We start from the raw sequence: 16779 nt of genomic DNA on the forward strand, positions 1-16779 counted from the left end.
TCCACTATTCACTGATCTAAGGCTAAGCCACGTGAAACTAAATGAATCTTATTCTTTGACAAATTGCATTGTGCATATTCACTAATCACAGCAGTTAGGACCACCCTGCTTCTTCTGCACATACTTAAAATTCAGCTGAATTGCCACAATTTTTTTGCAGGTTATTATTTAACATCAACATTTTTCTGTACGTACCTGAGTAAAGGATAATGCTGCATACACCTGATTAGTTGTTTGCACAGCACGACGAACCACAAACTAGTCAACCACTAACAGACGTGTTATACCAACTTGTGATTAATTGGTAGGGAAGTGTATTGTAAAACCCCATACAATGGAATTAACCGAGTAAACCACTGTTCATGGTTAACCACGCAAACCACGGTTCATTTAACTATGGGTAGTGCCCCGCGTGAACACACTACTCGGATGGAAAGCTTATGCGATAATAAATGCGTTCGTCTAAACCAGTGACTGACTGGGGAATTCTGGAAGTTGGTCCCCACATCTTAAAGTTGCCGACTTTGAAATCGGTGGAGTAAACTATTCCCCTTGTTCCAGCCTCTCGCACGATTGCGGCTCCCCTGCTAAAACTCGGCTCCTGTGGATAAGTTCCGCCCTTCCTTGGGATCGCCTCCAGCTTTTAGATGCTCTTGAGTTTTGATCCACGAGCCGGTGATTTTTTTTACTTGAGTGACAGCTCCTTCTTCAATCACGAGGCGCGTTTAAAGCGGAGCTCACCTCCCAAGAGCGCGCCGCCTCCAATTGAAAGCTGGGGGATGGTCGTAGTTTACGCAAGCCTGTCTCGTCGTCACAGTAACGGGAGACTTGGAGGTAGTTTAGGCCGTACTTTGTTGATAGGGTCGAAGAACAGCGATACTGATGCCCGCGGAGCACTGGAAAGAGGAAGCCGAAGCCAGCCTTGGTAACTTGTAAAAGCCTATCGCCATGGAACTGAGTCTGAACCGGATGGATTACCTGCAGGTACAGAGGGCGGGCGGGAGAGCCAGCCGGATGCCTATGACAGCGAGGGCTGTTTTGCGCCTCCCGGAACCATCGTTTTTAGTCTCCCTCCTCCATGCTGCTGTTTCTGTAGACCACTCTATCCCCATTCATACTCCTATGCCAGCCTTCCCCAGGGTGCTCTCCTGTTTCTTGAGGGGTAGTAGCATCCCCCCACTTAAGCCCAGTTCACGATTGATGGGGGCTCTGAGACCAGCAGCGCCTGCTCAAAGGGCAAGTGGCAGCAGTGGCTAACTCTAGTGTGCTAAGTGTGCCCATTCCTGGATTGGGAGACTTTGCTCGTGGTCATTCATGCTTTAGTCACTTCACTGTCGGACCATTGCAATTCATACTACATAGGGCTACCTAGGCTGCAACTGGTGCAGAATGTAGTGGATGTGTAGTTACAGGAGTATCTCGGTATGCCCATTTAACACCCCTATGCAAGCTGCACAGGCTTGCAGTATGCTTTCATGTGCAATTTAAGGTGTTTATAAAGCCCTTAATCACACAAGACTGGTTTATTTGTGGGACCGCCTGTCTCAGTTGTATTCCGCATGTTCCAGCACAGTGCACACTCTCCAGGTCTCTTCTTTGAAACAATGCCATCTGTCAAGACTTAGAAAGCATATCTTTTTGGTTGTGGTGCCTGCCCTGTGGTATGATCTCCCTCAAAATTTGGCTGGCTGTGTATTTTGTTCCTGTTAATTTTTTGTTGGGATATTGTAATTCGCTTTTATGGTTGTGTGCCACCAGGAGTTGGCACACTAGAAGGAGCTAGCCATAGCTGCCACCTGCTCATATGTTGGAAAGCCAACATCATGTTGGAAAGTATGGATTTTAATAATTAAATATCTGTTCTTCTCTAAAACAATAGTGTATTGACATTTTGGTAAATGAAAATTAGTTTTAAAATGGAAGAGTTGAACATAAATATTAATAAAGATGTATTTGCAACTAGGTGGGTGTGACATCCCAGAAAACCATGAAGTTGCTCCCTACGTCAGGACGCAAAGCTACACAGAAGGTATTTATTTATTTGATTTATATTCCATCCTGTGTTCAGGAGCTCAAGGCAGTATAAAAGTGTATTTATTAAAATAATTGTATGTGATGAAGATCAGGCTTAAAAATTGTACTCTGAAGAGAAATAGTGGAGAAAAAATGTTTTATATCTATTTTGTATGTAATATCCTAAAATATAAATAATAATCTTGTGATTTAATCTCATGTTGTTTATGTTTAAAACTTTTAAGGTTTCCTCTTAATTTTTCTGTATTTTTCCCATATAATTTGACAGCATGTTATTTTTCTAGCATAATAAACATTTTTTCTTGTATCTTCTTTAATAAAAGTCTAGTTTATTCTCAGATTGAATCAATTATTCCATTTCATTCCATAACTATTTTCCTGATGTTTCTCTTCTACAATATCCATCCTGTCTATATAGCAGTCTCCTAGTACCTGCACTGACTTTTTATTCTGGACAAACTACTTGTCCCTTTTTTTCAGTCTTATCATCCATAGCCTTATTATCTTTTCTTTTTTATCCTTTAGGAACAATTATATCTCTGTCCATGGGTTTAATTCTTCCAGGTTTTGTATCACTAGTATATTAAATGGGTTATTTACTGGAATTCCCTCCTTGAATATTTATTATTTATATTTACCAGTGGATATTTTATCTTTGCTCCCATTTTATTCAAATAGCTTCTCAAAACTACTTTTTACACAAGAGATCCATTTTAAAGTATCAGACAGCATTTTAAGTGGAGGAATTAAATAGAAGAGAAAAAATATAGATCCAAGTAGTATAATTGCATATCAAACAAAAAGGAATGGTTTTCCTTTGTACTATTAAAAGAGTAATGTATACATATCCTCTTATTTCTTTACTTTGAAGGTTGTCACTGGAGACCATGATGGTGTTATTACCTGCTTTGGAATAAAAAAAGGAGAAGCTATTGTAAGTTCTTTATTCATTTACATACATGGACACTTAAATTAACAAAATATAGTAACCTATGGTTTTATAATGTCAACTGATTATAAAGGTAATCTATTTTGAAGAGTCACATTTCCAAATGCAGTATGACTGTAGAAAGAAATACCTATATTTTCTGTGATTCAAATCCTATTAAACTTTATTTTGTGATGATACAGAAATGTTTTCTTTTCTTTTTAGCCAATATTCAAGACTTTGCCAGGGGAAAAGATTGCAAGGCTAGAACTGGGAGGTGCTCTTAATACTCTCCAGGAGAAAATTTTCGTGGCTGCTGGTTCTGAGGTTCGAGGTTTCACAAAGAAAGGGAAACAGTTTCTTTCCTTTAATACCAACCTCACTGAGAACATCAAAGCTATGTGTGTATATTGAACATTAATTGTGCTTATTTACTTACTATACTTATATGCCATCCTTTCTAAACGGCTCTAGGTGGCTAACAACAAATAACTTAAAAATAACCCAAACCCACATACAGACAAAAACAAAATCCGTATAATTAAACCATCATGCTGCAAATCCTGTCTGCATATTATAAAGAACCCTCCTCCTGTGTCACTCAGAAAAGAAACATTTTTACAAGGTTCCTAAATCACAGGATGGGTGTGGGCAGGATCTCCTGATTCAACAATAGTTGCAAATGGCTATATACAGTATACCTGTGCAAAAGTCTTCCTAGCCACAGCTGCTACCTGCTCTTCAAGCAGGATCTGTGAATCTAGGACAACTCTTGAATTGCAAACCATCTCTGAGAGGGGGAGTAAAACTCCATTCTGCCAGCCCTTCAAGATAGGCCAGGTCAGGAAACAGATTCCACAAGTTTGACAGGAAGCATGCTTTATTGATAGGCTATAGTAACAGAATCTTGAAAGCTTGACTGTGTTTTCCCTTGTCTCCCTCTTATACCCCAATGAATTAGGTGGAGCCAGTCTGAGCTTCTTTCTAACACTTTCTGTTTCCAGGGCTTAAGTATGCTTTTTTTTTTTTAACCATTTCTGCATAGTTTCTCCAAGGTCATCCTTTGGCTCTGTACACATTCAGAGACAAAGATCGTATTTCCTTGGAATTGTTAGGCCCACAAACCCAGAGCCATGCCATCTTGGATGGATTCAGTCTGAGTCTGTTCCTCCCCATCTAGACCCTACTGGGTCAGCATTTCCACTGCATCACTTGTTCAGCTGGGTTATGCAGTGTAAGGGTTGGTATCATGAACTTAATGGTAATACTTATTGGTAATGCCCTGTACAGACTAATAACCTATCTCAGCAGTTCATGTAGATGCCTCAAAGAACTGAGAAATGGAGAATCCCTCAGGCACACTGTAAAGTAGAGGTCTCCTGGTAGATCTCTCCCAACATAACTGAAGATATAAGCAGATAAAAGCAGTAAGCACAAACCCATATAAAGAGTACTGTGGATAACTGCCCCTTTCGGGAGAAGAACTACTGTAAAGCAGTGTTCCTCATTCCAGTTACTTGGAGGTGATCCAGAAGGATACCGTCCATGGTATCAAAAGCCACTAAAAGATCAAGGAGTACTAGAATGGTAGTACTCCTCAATCCTGGTCTCTCCAAAGGTCATCAACAAGTGCAACCAATGCAGTTTCCATGCTGTATCCCAGCTTGCAAGAGTCCAAATGATCTGCTTCTTCTGGGGTTCTCTGCAGCTATAGGGCCACCACTTTCCCTACAACCTTTCCTAAAAATGGAAAGTCAGAATTATCTAGGAACTTAGTTAGCATCTATTTACAGAAAAGAGTTATCTAACATTTAAATTGGGTGGATCATTTTAATTTTATTATCCTATATAAATTTACTGTTGGTTTATTTATAGCATTTATATGGCTGCCCAGCTTGGACAATGCAACTCTGGGTGGTGTAAAAACAAGCAATTATTTAATTGTGCCTAGTACTGTATAAAGTCTAGTTTCAGACCTTCAGAACTATTATATACTTGTATAGTAGCATTTACGTACAAATACTTTGTAAATATATAAAACATTGTCTGAGGAAATTAAGTCATTCAAATCAATTTGGCTGAATTTAAGAATAAGCATGAAACACTGTAGTATTTCAGCAGAAATACTGCTGTGTTTCATGGTTATCCTTTAATTACAATTACATTAATCATAATTAAATGAAATTACAATTGTTATCCACTGTACTCTACATATGGGTTTGTGCTTACTGCTTTTATCTGCAATAATTAAAGTAGATGCAAAATTTCATATAGGTTAACAAAATAATGCTGCTTTTTATTAAATGCTGACATGTTATAAAACCTTTTTAATATTTATCAAAATGTTGGTAGATATGATTTTTATTTTACAGTAATTAGATATAATGGATAGTCCTGTATTCTTATTAAATATAAATACTATATATGGATGCTATGAATGCTACCTTTTCTGTATATGTTTTTCTGTTTAATATACTGTCCACAACATTATATTACTAGTACTATCACAATAAACAGTTGCTCTTATGTAACAAATGAAGTACTATCCTGCTTGGAATGAAGTAGCATTGAAATAGTATGTTAAGTTATGTTAGTATATTATTAAGGTCAAACAACAATTTTTAAGTAGGATGGAAGAATAATGGAAGTATTGCTTACTATGAGACTTCATTTGTTTCTTTCATCTGGCTGTTTCTCCTCTATGTGTAATGCAGGAGGTTTTCTTTCATACTAAATTCAGTTTTCTGAAAAGCTGTATACTCTCTCTCCAGTAATAAGCTGTCATTGAGAACCTTGCTTAAATATTTAAGAAAAACCTATTTGAATTGTTAAATTGTTACATTCTTACTTTCTTACACCTTAAATTCAGAGTAAATTACTTCCTGTTTCTTACATCAGAATCCTGCTTCTCTTTGGGGGAGCTGAGGATGTTCTTAACCCCACACCTATCAAGAAAGTTTTGTTTATTCATTTAGTCGCTTCCGACTCTTCGTGACTTCATGGACCAGCCCACGCCAGAGCTTCCTGTCGGTCGTCAACATCCCCAGCTCCCCCAGGGACGAGTCCGTCACCTCTAGAATATCATCCATCCACCTTGCCCTTGGTCGGCCCCTCTTCCTTTTGCCCTCCACTCTCCCTAGCATCAGCATCTTCTCCAGGGTGTCCTGTCTTCTCATGATGTGGCCAAAGTATTTCAGTTTTGCCTTTAATCAAGAAAGTAGATTAGTATAAATGGGGAGCTTTCAGCATCCTGTGTTCACTGCTGTACAGTGGTATGATGGCAATTCTGATTATTTTATTACTTAAACTTAATTGACAATTAAACTTAATTGACAAATTGTTCTGTTTCAGTTCTGTGTCTAATCTGTAGTATTTTAGTATAAATAGAACATACTTGTTATTTTAGTCTCCTGCTATAATCACAGCTAAATTGCAAAGGTACTTGGAACATATTTAGAAGTCCTTAGAGAATTGGTGTAAAAATTTAAAAAACTTTTCAAAGGAAAAAAAATAATATATCAATTTCTTATTGGATTGTTATGTTGATTCCAAGTGTATGAATACTTAACAAATTATAATGTTCCCAAAATAGTGTTTTAAATTATTTTAAAGTTTTAATTACAGTGTTGTTGTTATTTTAGGTATATATCTGGATCAGATCTCTTTCTTGGTGCAAGCTACATTTATAACCATTATTGTGACTGTAAGGATCAGCACTACTACCTCTCAGGAGATAAAATCAATGATGTTCTCTGTCTTCCAGCAGATAAACTATCTTGCATTATACCTGTATTAGCATGTCAAGATAGAGTTCTTAGAGTTTTGCAGGTAAACTTTTTTTGCTTATTGCCATTATTGTAGTCCAATTTATTATTTATTACCATTATTTATTACAGTTAAAAAGGTAAGTCAGTACCACGAAGCAAAAGTCTATTCATCTGTTCATACCAATAATAATAATAATTGTATACAATCACTTGCAAGGAAATCTACTTGCACCAATTCCAGTAAGTTCAATGAAGGCTAATATATACTTGGAAGATTCCTGTTTCGTGAAAGGTTATTATTATTAATTTTGGGATATTTATATTATTGCCTGGCTCTACAAAACCTTCAGGTAATTCTTAGTTAGAAATAGATCTGACATACATATATATTAAAGATTGCTAAGTAAACAAGGAAAGTTTACCTTGTGACTATCAGAATGTAATATGTCAAGTGGCTTTAAGAAGACAAACTCTAAATATTCTTAGGTTAGTTACCATCCATTTTGTTTTAAAATTAATTCTTTGATTATAGCTTAAAGCATTTTTGTCACAAATATTTAGTTAACATAATTTTGTGGTTTGCATGTATATGTAAGCTTAATACATACACTAGAATTTGCATCAAACTTTAGTTAATAGCACCGCCCCCCTCCCCCCATGACACATCTTGGTTCGGGAGTACTATTCTAAGAGTCCCTTGACTGATCCATTCCCAATTGCTTTTAGGCCATCATCAGTTAAAACATTATTATGCTACTTTTAGTATATTTTATAAACTTCGGTAAAGGTTTCCCTTGACATTAAGTCCAGTCGTGTCCGACTCTAGGGGGCGGTGCTCATCTCCATTTCAAAGCCGAAGAGCCGGTGTTTGTCCGTAGACACTTCCGTGGTCATGTGGCTGGCATGACTAAATGGACGCTGTTACCTGCCCGCCAAAGTGGTACCTATTAATCTACTCACATTGCATGTTTTCAAACTGCTAGGTTGGCAGGAGCTGGGACTAGCAACGGGAGCTCACCCCATCATGCGGATTCGAACCGCTGACCTTCCAATCGGCAAGCTCAGCAGCTCAGCGGTTTAACCCGCAGCGCCACCGCGTCCCCCATTTTATAAACTACTTAGTTATTATTTTAGCCTTAATGTTTTACTTTGTATTTTAATTATCTCTGTTTAAATATTTTCAGACACGGGTGTTCACTTTAGTGCCAAAAGATGATATAAAAATATTTTTATAGATACACATGTATTTTAGCTCAATATTCTTGTTTTGTTCATCCCTATTTAGAGCTTCAGTTTTAATTCTATTATGAACAAATTAATTCTTTAATTCTTTCCATTATGAACAAATAAATATAGAATTTCAATAACATTCTTTGCATTTTTTCAGTTTACTAAGATTGATTAATAGAAATGGAATGCTGCATATATAATCATGAAAAAATGTAAGATACAAAATTTCATGAGATAAAGTTTGCTTACAGTTCTCCAAATGATGGAGGTGCGAAAAGGAGAGAAACAGATCTGGTGTGACTTGTCTAATTTGCATATAACTGCAACACCAACATATGCTTGTAATCTTTTTTCTACCTTATCCTCATGGCATTATCTTGATCTGATCCCTAACCATACCTCTGGCAGCCTTAAGTTATCTTTAGCTGTTCTAGAGTTACTGTTGTGTTTCTTCTCTTATCATGACACCGTTTTTCCCTTCATACAGTCTGTTATACATTATTGACCATTCTATTGGTAGTTTGGTCAAGTGACCCCCGTGGGAGGGATTGGTGCAGTTCTTATTGGCCATCTGAGCTGGTGCAGGCATGCCCCCTCCCTTCTGGATCTTGGGTACTGTCCTCCAGAATAGATTGGGCAGCAGGAGAGTCTTTCAAACCAGTCTCTCCCCTTACATCTGCCAGATCTGCAAACCGATCCCTTGTTCAGTGATAGATGTTGAGAGGACAGTATGTGGGAAGGAGACTTCTGCCACACAAACAACCTTTCCCTCAACTTCTGTCATCTGTTAGGCTAATTTTAAACATATATTTGCTACTGCTTCAAAAGAATAGTGAACTTGTGTTTACATATACCTAACAGCTGACAGATACCTGGGAAGTGGGGTTCATGGGACAGCAAGCCCTCAGTGTGTCTGTCACCTGTAACAATGGACAGATAATGAAGGGGGATTGTATGAGGTGGCAGAAGCCTCTTTTGTAACCTGTGCTTAACGGTAGCCTGAGTAATATGTAGCATGCATGTGCAGAAAGAAGTGCCGTGCAGTGCTACAGCTTTCTCCTGCTTCAGTATACAACTCTCTGTAACTTGGCAGGATAGGGATGAGCATTAGGAATGGCACATTTTATGCTAGTATAGCTTTATGCCTGCTTTGATAGTTTATTGATTGATTAGTCTTATGACTATCTTATGACCCCGATCTGTCACAATATAATGGATTCGTAGCTGAACTGCCTTGTCTATCAATTTAGCAGTTCTGCTAACAATGCATATGTTAGAGCCCAGGAGGAAATAGGGCAATCCGCAATTCAGGTCCCAGTGGTCTGTTCTTTCAAGTAGGGATTTTAAATATCTAAGCCTAAAAGGGGCATACAGTTGACAATCAAGGCTCCAGTTTTCATTCTATTCTAAAGGCAGGAACATAGTTTTGAAACTTTTTTAAAAAAAACTTTATATCTCTTTTAAATTAAATTTTAAATTAAAAGAAAATGTTAAGGATTGAAAATAATGGTATCTCCATTTCATTTTCTTGAGGGTTCAAATTTGCTGTATGAAATGGAAGTCCCAGGTCCACCTGCTGTTCTGGCCTTGAACAGTGGAAATGGTGGTAAGTAGAATATTTAGGGGTCTTTTAAATGTTATTAAAATGATTAATCTGATTTTCATAGATGATTGTTTTAATAATTCCAAATATCATCATAGGTATTTTCTATAACATAGAATTATTCTGATTCATTATTTTTATAAGAGTGATGGAAGTGAAGCAAGGTATTTCTTTTGCTAGAATATTTTGAAACATTTCCTAAAACTTAAAAGAAAAAATTGCAAGAGTTCAGAATCCATAGTTAGCAGAATTCTACTTAATAATTATTCTAATAATAGTTTTAATTTGTATATCTAGGTGACTCTGGTGAAGAAGTTTTGTTTGGGACATCTGATGGCAAAATTGGCTTGGTACAGATTACTGGTGTTTCTCCAATAGAAAAGTGGAAAATTGGAAATGAGAAAAAAAGAGGTGGTAAGTGTCTTATGTTGTTTTCCTAAATGAATAAAGCCATGTATTTATTTGTTTACACAATTATATAGATTGCACATTTCCCAAAGTATTCAAAGCAATTTATAATTCCATACAAGAAAATGTAATGATAATTAAAAAACATCAACAATATAACTAATTAGAGCAGTGCAGTAGCATCAGTACCCAAACACTCTTCAGAATAAAAGTGTTTTAAGGTCTTCCTAAAAACAGATCATGTAAGGTTGTTATTGTTCAGTTGCTTCTGATTTTTTTCAATAACGTTATTAAAGATTATATTATACAAGTAAAACTTATACAACTACAAAATACAAAAGTATATTTTAAAAAATTTAAATTAAAAAGGTGCAGAAAAAAAATAAAAATAGAAATAGAAAAATAGAAAAAGAAACCTCCCCCGTCATCCCTAGCAAGTATCATCAACATTAACAACTTATCACTATCTCTTAAAATATAACCAAACATCTCTTCATTCCGTATCTCACCCCAATTTCTATAAAGCCATCTCTAGAACCTCATCTCTCCGTATTAAACAGTGAAAGTCCAATAATGGTTATAACAAATATAAACAGCCATTTTCTATGCAGTTTAGATTTAAAGGTTATAATGGTGGAGCTTACTCTATTTATAAATTGATTAAAATATAACTCCAATGAGGAATTAATTTCATTCTAGAGCCAGGTAAAAGATAATTATTATATTTTTAAAAAAAAACCCTTGTAAATTGCTAGTAAGATACAACAGATGAAATAATTAATGCTTGATATAAATACCTGTTTGATATTCTGTTTTCCAGGCATATTATGTATGGATAGTTTTGACATTTTGGGAGATGGAGTTAAAGAATTGCTCATTGGTAGAGATGATGGAATATTAGAGATCTATAACTTTGAAAATGCAAAGAGCCCTGTTCTCAAATACGAATATGTAAGTATATTGTGTAAATCCATTGCCTCAAGTAAAAGAATTTATTTTAACAGTTTTTCTCCTAAATAATTAAATTGCTTTGTTTCAGGCATCTTTTATAAATTAAATAATCCACAAATGACTATGATCAGTCAAAATGTTTGGAAATCTCCCTTTTGTGTGTGTCTCTCTCTAGGTCTGTTCCGCCCCTCCTCCCCCATTCCCCATTCTGACTTTCCATTCCAAACAGTGGGAAGCATTTTTTAAGTCATTTGGAGAAGACTTTGGTCTTGAGAGTAGGTTAAAAATTGATTACATAAATAAGAGAAAAGAAGACAAAAGGAAGGAAAATAAAATAAGATGATGGAAACTATATTAGTCAGGTTTTCATATCTGTCAAGAGTGATTTTTTTGGTAGAGAAAAAAATTCCTCCCTTGTCAAGTAAATAAAATTACTCCATTTCTTTGAAAAGAACGAAAGAAACTACCTTGATGAAGATATCTGAGGAGGAGGACAGATGCCTGTTCCCTTACAGTGATCCTTGGATCAATTAGGTTCTTGGTCAGAATTGCTTTTTTAGCTGGAGGGATTTCCAAATGGCTATGTGGGACAGTGTGGAGCCCTTGAAAGAACGCTGCTACAGCAGTTACCCTGTGTGGTGGTGTTGGGAAGGGAGTGTTCTAACCCATTAACTGTTTGGGCAGGGGTTATTAGAGTGTTTGGAGTTGGGCAGTCTTAACAGATCCAATAAACAAAAAATATTTGGGGAGAATACTCTATGTAACCTCCATTTACTTGCATGGAGGAAAGACGTACTGGAGATGGAACTTTGTAGGCAGACCCCAGGACTTGATGTTGCTTTATGTTAATTTTCTGAAGTCAGTAAAAATTTCAGCTACTCCAAGCTGTCATTCAAACAGCTAAAACTTGAGTATCAGGAGTATCAGAGTATAATTCTCTTAAATCCCAATGCCCTTGTGTTCTTCATGATAAGTATCTGTGATACACATAAAATGCTATTGTCATATTGTGTCATGCTTTCTGGAAATAATAGGAAAGGTTTTGTGAAAGTATTTTCTTACATTTATATTTTGCTTTTCTATCAGCATGGAATTCAAGCTAGTATACCTGAAGTTCACAGGTTACTCTCCATCCAAACACTCAGCTGACCTATTTAGTTTTAGCAAGGTGGCTGTTTCATATGAATTTAGAAGAATATAAGAATACCTCTGCTGGATCAGGCAAGGCCCATCTTAGTCCAGCATTTTGTTTCCCATAGTCAACCAAGCACCCTCTCAGGTGTTCACAAATGGGAGATGGAGACATAACTCTCTCTTAACATTGTTTCTCTTCAACTAGTATATGGAAGCATGCTTTCTCCAGAGTCAGTTGGAGTCAGGCAGCATCCAAATTGAAAAAATTAAATTAAAAAAATAAAATAAAATATCTGTAGTGTACAGTTAGTGTTCATGACTAATAAACGCATCTTCCATATATTCCCCTTAGAGTACTGTAGTAATGAATTCCTCAGCTTAATTATAGAAGTATTTTCCACTCTCAGTTTTCTTCCAGTTAGCTGCTTTGGATGACGTCTGATCCTTGTGTTTGAAAGAAGAAGAAAACTCTCTGCCTACTTTTTCCAGGCCATGAATGATTTTTATAATCATGTCCCCTCAGTCATGTCCCCCTTCAACTGCCTTTTTTTCTTTCCTCAAAAGTACTAGATGTTTAAAAATCCCTGTCATTTTGATTGCCTACTTCTGCACCTTTTCCAGCTCTGTTAAATCCTTTTTCAAATGCGGTAACCAAAATTGTACTGTACACAGTATTCTAGATGCAGAGGTGACCTAGATTTATATAAGAGCAATGTAGAGAAAGAATACACAATTAGAAGAATATAACAGAAAGCAGATAATACGTGTTTTATGGAGTCCTTTTAAAATGTAAGAGTTAGTGGATTAAAATCATGTTTTCAGTTTTATTCAACTTTCCTCCCTTCATTTGTTAAGTATTTTTATTAGGTAGATTTTCTTGTTATCTCCATATTCAACTTTTCTGAAATCTGTGTTTTTCAGAATTTATTATTTTGTAAGATTTTAAACAGAACTCAAGAAAATAAATATGTGTTAAATTTTGTTCGTTGTTTTAGGCTTTGTCAGAGAGTGTCACTTCCATCCAAGGTGGCTGTGTTGGAAAAGAGGGCTATGATGAGATTGTAACGACAACATATTCAGGTTAATTTTATTTTTATTTTCAGAACTTTTCAGCTTCATTTCAATTTAACAAGAATAAAAATAACACATTATTTTTTTAAAAACCAGTTATTAAGTGTGTTGCCCAGCTCTTCTCTGGACACCTTTCTAGACAGTTCATTGTAAGACCTCTTTTGGCTGTGTTTAGAGTCTGTCTATTCTTCCTTTTGGGATTTTTCCTCTAGTCTATAACTCTTCTAGCTCAGAAATGTTCTTAGGTCTCCTTGCATGCACTACAGGTGTTTTGGAAGGGAAATACAGGAACCCCATCTGAAACCCAATATTGCCCTGTGACATGCGTGCCATAGAAACCACAGCCCATATTCTTTTGTATTGTCAGTTCTACAGGGACATTCACCACCAGTTGATTACCCTCGTTTTATTTAAGTTCCTGGGGTACTCTGATAATTTTTTTATTTTTGCAATATCTGTTAAAAAACCAAGATAAATTTTTTTCTTTGAAAGTAGCAAAATTCTGCTACATTACGTGTAAGCTTTGCCCACAAATGGTTGCCAAAGGTTATTGATGTTAGGGGATAATGTATTTTTATTGGTCAATGACCGAAATAAAGTTTCTGTCTGTCGGTCTGTCACTGCAGGTGTGAGATATCCCCACAGATGTTCAAAAATATTTAAATTTGGGTACTGTGAAGGCCATTCCAAAATCTTTGTTTTACTTTTCTCTAAGTATGTTATTGTTGATTTGGAAATATGTTAGATCATTATTTTGCTTAAATATCTGATCTCTTTTCAGCTTCAGTTCCTTTAATAACTTGGAACATTAGCTTCTAGGATATGTTGACATTTAGATGAAATCATTCCTCATTCTATCCACACAATATTTCCTGTATACTTGCTGCCTTACAACTCCAAAACATGCTGGCAAGATATTACCCTTTTTTCTTCAAATCTATTGTGTATTTGTGGCTAAACAGTTCAATTTTTACCTATTTCATCAGTCCAAAGCACTTCGTTCCAAATCTTTTCAGGCTTATGAAGTTTTTCTTTTGCATACTTTAGGTGCCTTCTGTGATAAAGTCAGAGAAAAAGTTCATTTCTGGCAACTCTCCCATGCAGATCATTTTTGTCTAAGCAACACTAGATGATGGAGGCTGTTTTCAGTAATGTGTTCTCTTTTGCAAAGCATTTTGGGAGCAGTTCTGAGATTTTTCTTGGTCTTCCAGAACTTGCCTTGACTTCCCCAATTTCATGTAATTTCCATTTTTTTAACATTGTTTCTCAGCCAACATTGCCAGCTGGCAGAATGTAGAGTTGTTGTTGTTTTTTAAACTTATGGATTCATTGAGTTTGAGCAGCAGCAGCATAACAGGAATGTGAAATCTGAAGAATATATTCATCTTTTAGGATGGGTATCTGGATTAACTACAGAACCTATTCACAGAGAATGTGGATCAGGGGATGGATTAAAGATGACTCATGAAATGCAGAACAAAGTTTTGTCCTTAAGGTAATGTAACGATTTTGTGAGAGTGCAAAAAAGATACTGAGGTAATAATTTTGCCTTAATGTGGCACACATTGTGAGTAGTTTCTGTCACCAGTGCACCATAACTATATACGTGGCTACTTCTTACTTGCCTTGTAAATGGCCAGCCAAATGTTTGTGATAATTTGTTATTAAAATTTCAGCTATTCGTTGCATCATTTTATTTTTTCTAAGCTCTCCTGCAAGAGACCCTTCCTGCCCTTTGAGAATAAAATAGATTTTATAACACACTTTGTCTAACTGGTAACATCTGATGGCCTAGACAATCAATACAAATTTCATAACCATAGTTTATGAAGTTATTATGCATATCAGGAACTAAGTTTACCTCCTGTCATTTATTTCCTAGTTTAACATTAAGTCAGAATTCCCCAGTTCAAATACAGTGCAGGCTTCTGAGTTAATGCAAACAAGAACTTTGCTTGCAAACTAGTGGGTAGTGAAAGCTAAGGGAGGAGTACTTGGCCTTGATACTCAGTCCTGGTTTCATAAACAATAGTTATACAGCCTGAAACAGTAGTCTGAACAAAGCTAAAATAAATAATATAGCCTAAGAAATTACATTCTGCTCCTGGGGATTGGGTATTTTATAATGTTATTTATTTATACAACATGTATATTCTGTCATAATCCTAACAGACTAACAGGTAGTCCTTGATTTATGACCATTCATTCAACAACTATTCAAAGTTATGATCATGCTGAACAAATGGTGATTATGACTGGTCCTCAGAGTTCTGGCAGTCCCAGCACCCCCATAGTCATGTGATTGCAATCTGGGTGCTTGGCAACCAACTTGCACTTTCAACTGGTTGCAGTGCCCTACAATCACATGATCACCCTTTGCAACCTTCCCTGCCAGCTTCCCCAGAAAATAAATGGGGAAGCCAGCAGGGAAGATTGCAAGTCACCAGGGTAAGTGTCCCCCATCTGCACACCCTCCCCGGCTCCTCTGCGCTTGTACTGTGCTAGCTACTCACACACCCCTGTACATCCTCCCTGTGCCTCCCCCACCACTCATGTACCCTCATGCACCCTCCCTGAGCCTCTCTGCACCTCTTTCACACCCTCGTGCACCCTTGCACACCCTTGTTGCACCTCCTTCGCACCCTCGCACATCCTTCCTGACCCTCACTGTACCTCCCTCACAGCCTCGTGCACCCTCCACAAACCTTGCTGTGCCTCTTGTGCACCCTTGTGCACCCTCAGACCCTTGCACCTCGTGCACCCCCTCGTGCACCCCCTCATACCCATGCACCCCCTCCCCAACCCTCGCCACACCTCACTCGCAGCACCGTGCACTCTCCCCGCCTCTTGCCACGCCTCCTTCACACTCTCGCAGATCTCCTCCTGCCCTCCCCCAACTGGCAGCAGCCACTTACCTGCCTGCTGGTTTGCTTGCAAACCACCTGGGACTTGCAACTTCCTGCTGGCTTCCCCACTGACTTGGTTGTGGGAAGTGGCAGGAAGTTGCCTCACCTAACAATTGTGGGATTCAGTTAATGACAGCAACTAGGACTCCAGGGATTGCCATTGCTAAGTGATGCACTTTATGACCGTATCACTTAGTGATGCAAATTCCAGTCTCAGTTGCCATCGTATGTTGAGGACTACCTGTATTCTGTGTGGGGTACAGTGAAGTAAAATAATACATTAAAAACTTAATTGAAATCAATAGTTAAAAAAATAGTACATCAGAGTCAACATTTACTTAACCTAAGGGCCAACACCCAGTGTAAGAATGCTGCTTTGGACAATTTTTGTAAGACATGTAGAGTAGGCACCATATGTGCTTCAGGGGGAGAGAGTTCCAGAAAATGGGGGCCATGACCAGAAGTTTTGTCTCTGGCTCACACCCGTGTATCTCGTAAAGAGAGGGAAGAGGGGGAAACCGCAATAGGCTCTCTCTAAATGACTTGACCAGCCAAGCAGATTCAATGATACAGTCCCTCTTCTGGAGGGAGATGGGCAGTGGCAAAGTTTGAAAAATAGAAATATAGCATTGGAATTAATGGAATTGCCCTAGAATCAGATTGTGGTTTAAAATAAAACAGTTATCTTCAAGTTATGATAGGATTTCAGAAAGCTAATGAATCAAACATATTTTTTAAAACACACTT

At 37.2% G+C, this 16779-nt stretch overlaps 1 protein-coding gene across 1 annotated transcript in view; it reads left to right on the top strand.

The window, feature by feature from the left end:
- The first annotated feature begins 812 nt into the window (after nucleotides 1-812).
- Nucleotides 813-16779, top strand: part of BBS7 (Bardet-Biedl syndrome 7) — a 29438-nt gene continuing 13471 nt past the window's right edge. Inside the window, exons 1-10 of the mRNA XM_063309990.1 lie at nucleotides 813-984; nucleotides 1964-2029; nucleotides 2906-2968; nucleotides 3188-3363; nucleotides 6604-6790; nucleotides 9493-9565; nucleotides 9860-9976; nucleotides 10791-10921; nucleotides 13051-13135; nucleotides 14519-14621. Of these exons, the coding sequence (XP_063166060.1) occupies nucleotides 949-984; nucleotides 1964-2029; nucleotides 2906-2968; nucleotides 3188-3363; nucleotides 6604-6790; nucleotides 9493-9565; nucleotides 9860-9976; nucleotides 10791-10921; nucleotides 13051-13135; nucleotides 14519-14621 (1037 nt within the window). The 5' untranslated portion in view covers nucleotides 813-948. The remainder of the gene's footprint in view (nucleotides 985-1963; nucleotides 2030-2905; nucleotides 2969-3187; nucleotides 3364-6603; nucleotides 6791-9492; nucleotides 9566-9859; nucleotides 9977-10790; nucleotides 10922-13050; nucleotides 13136-14518; nucleotides 14622-16779) is intronic.

The sequence above is a fragment of the Candoia aspera genome, chromosome 8 (assembly GCF_035149785.1).
Source record: "Candoia aspera isolate rCanAsp1 chromosome 8, rCanAsp1.hap2, whole genome shotgun sequence".
Lineage (NCBI taxonomy): Eukaryota > Metazoa > Chordata > Lepidosauria > Squamata > Boidae > Candoia > Candoia aspera.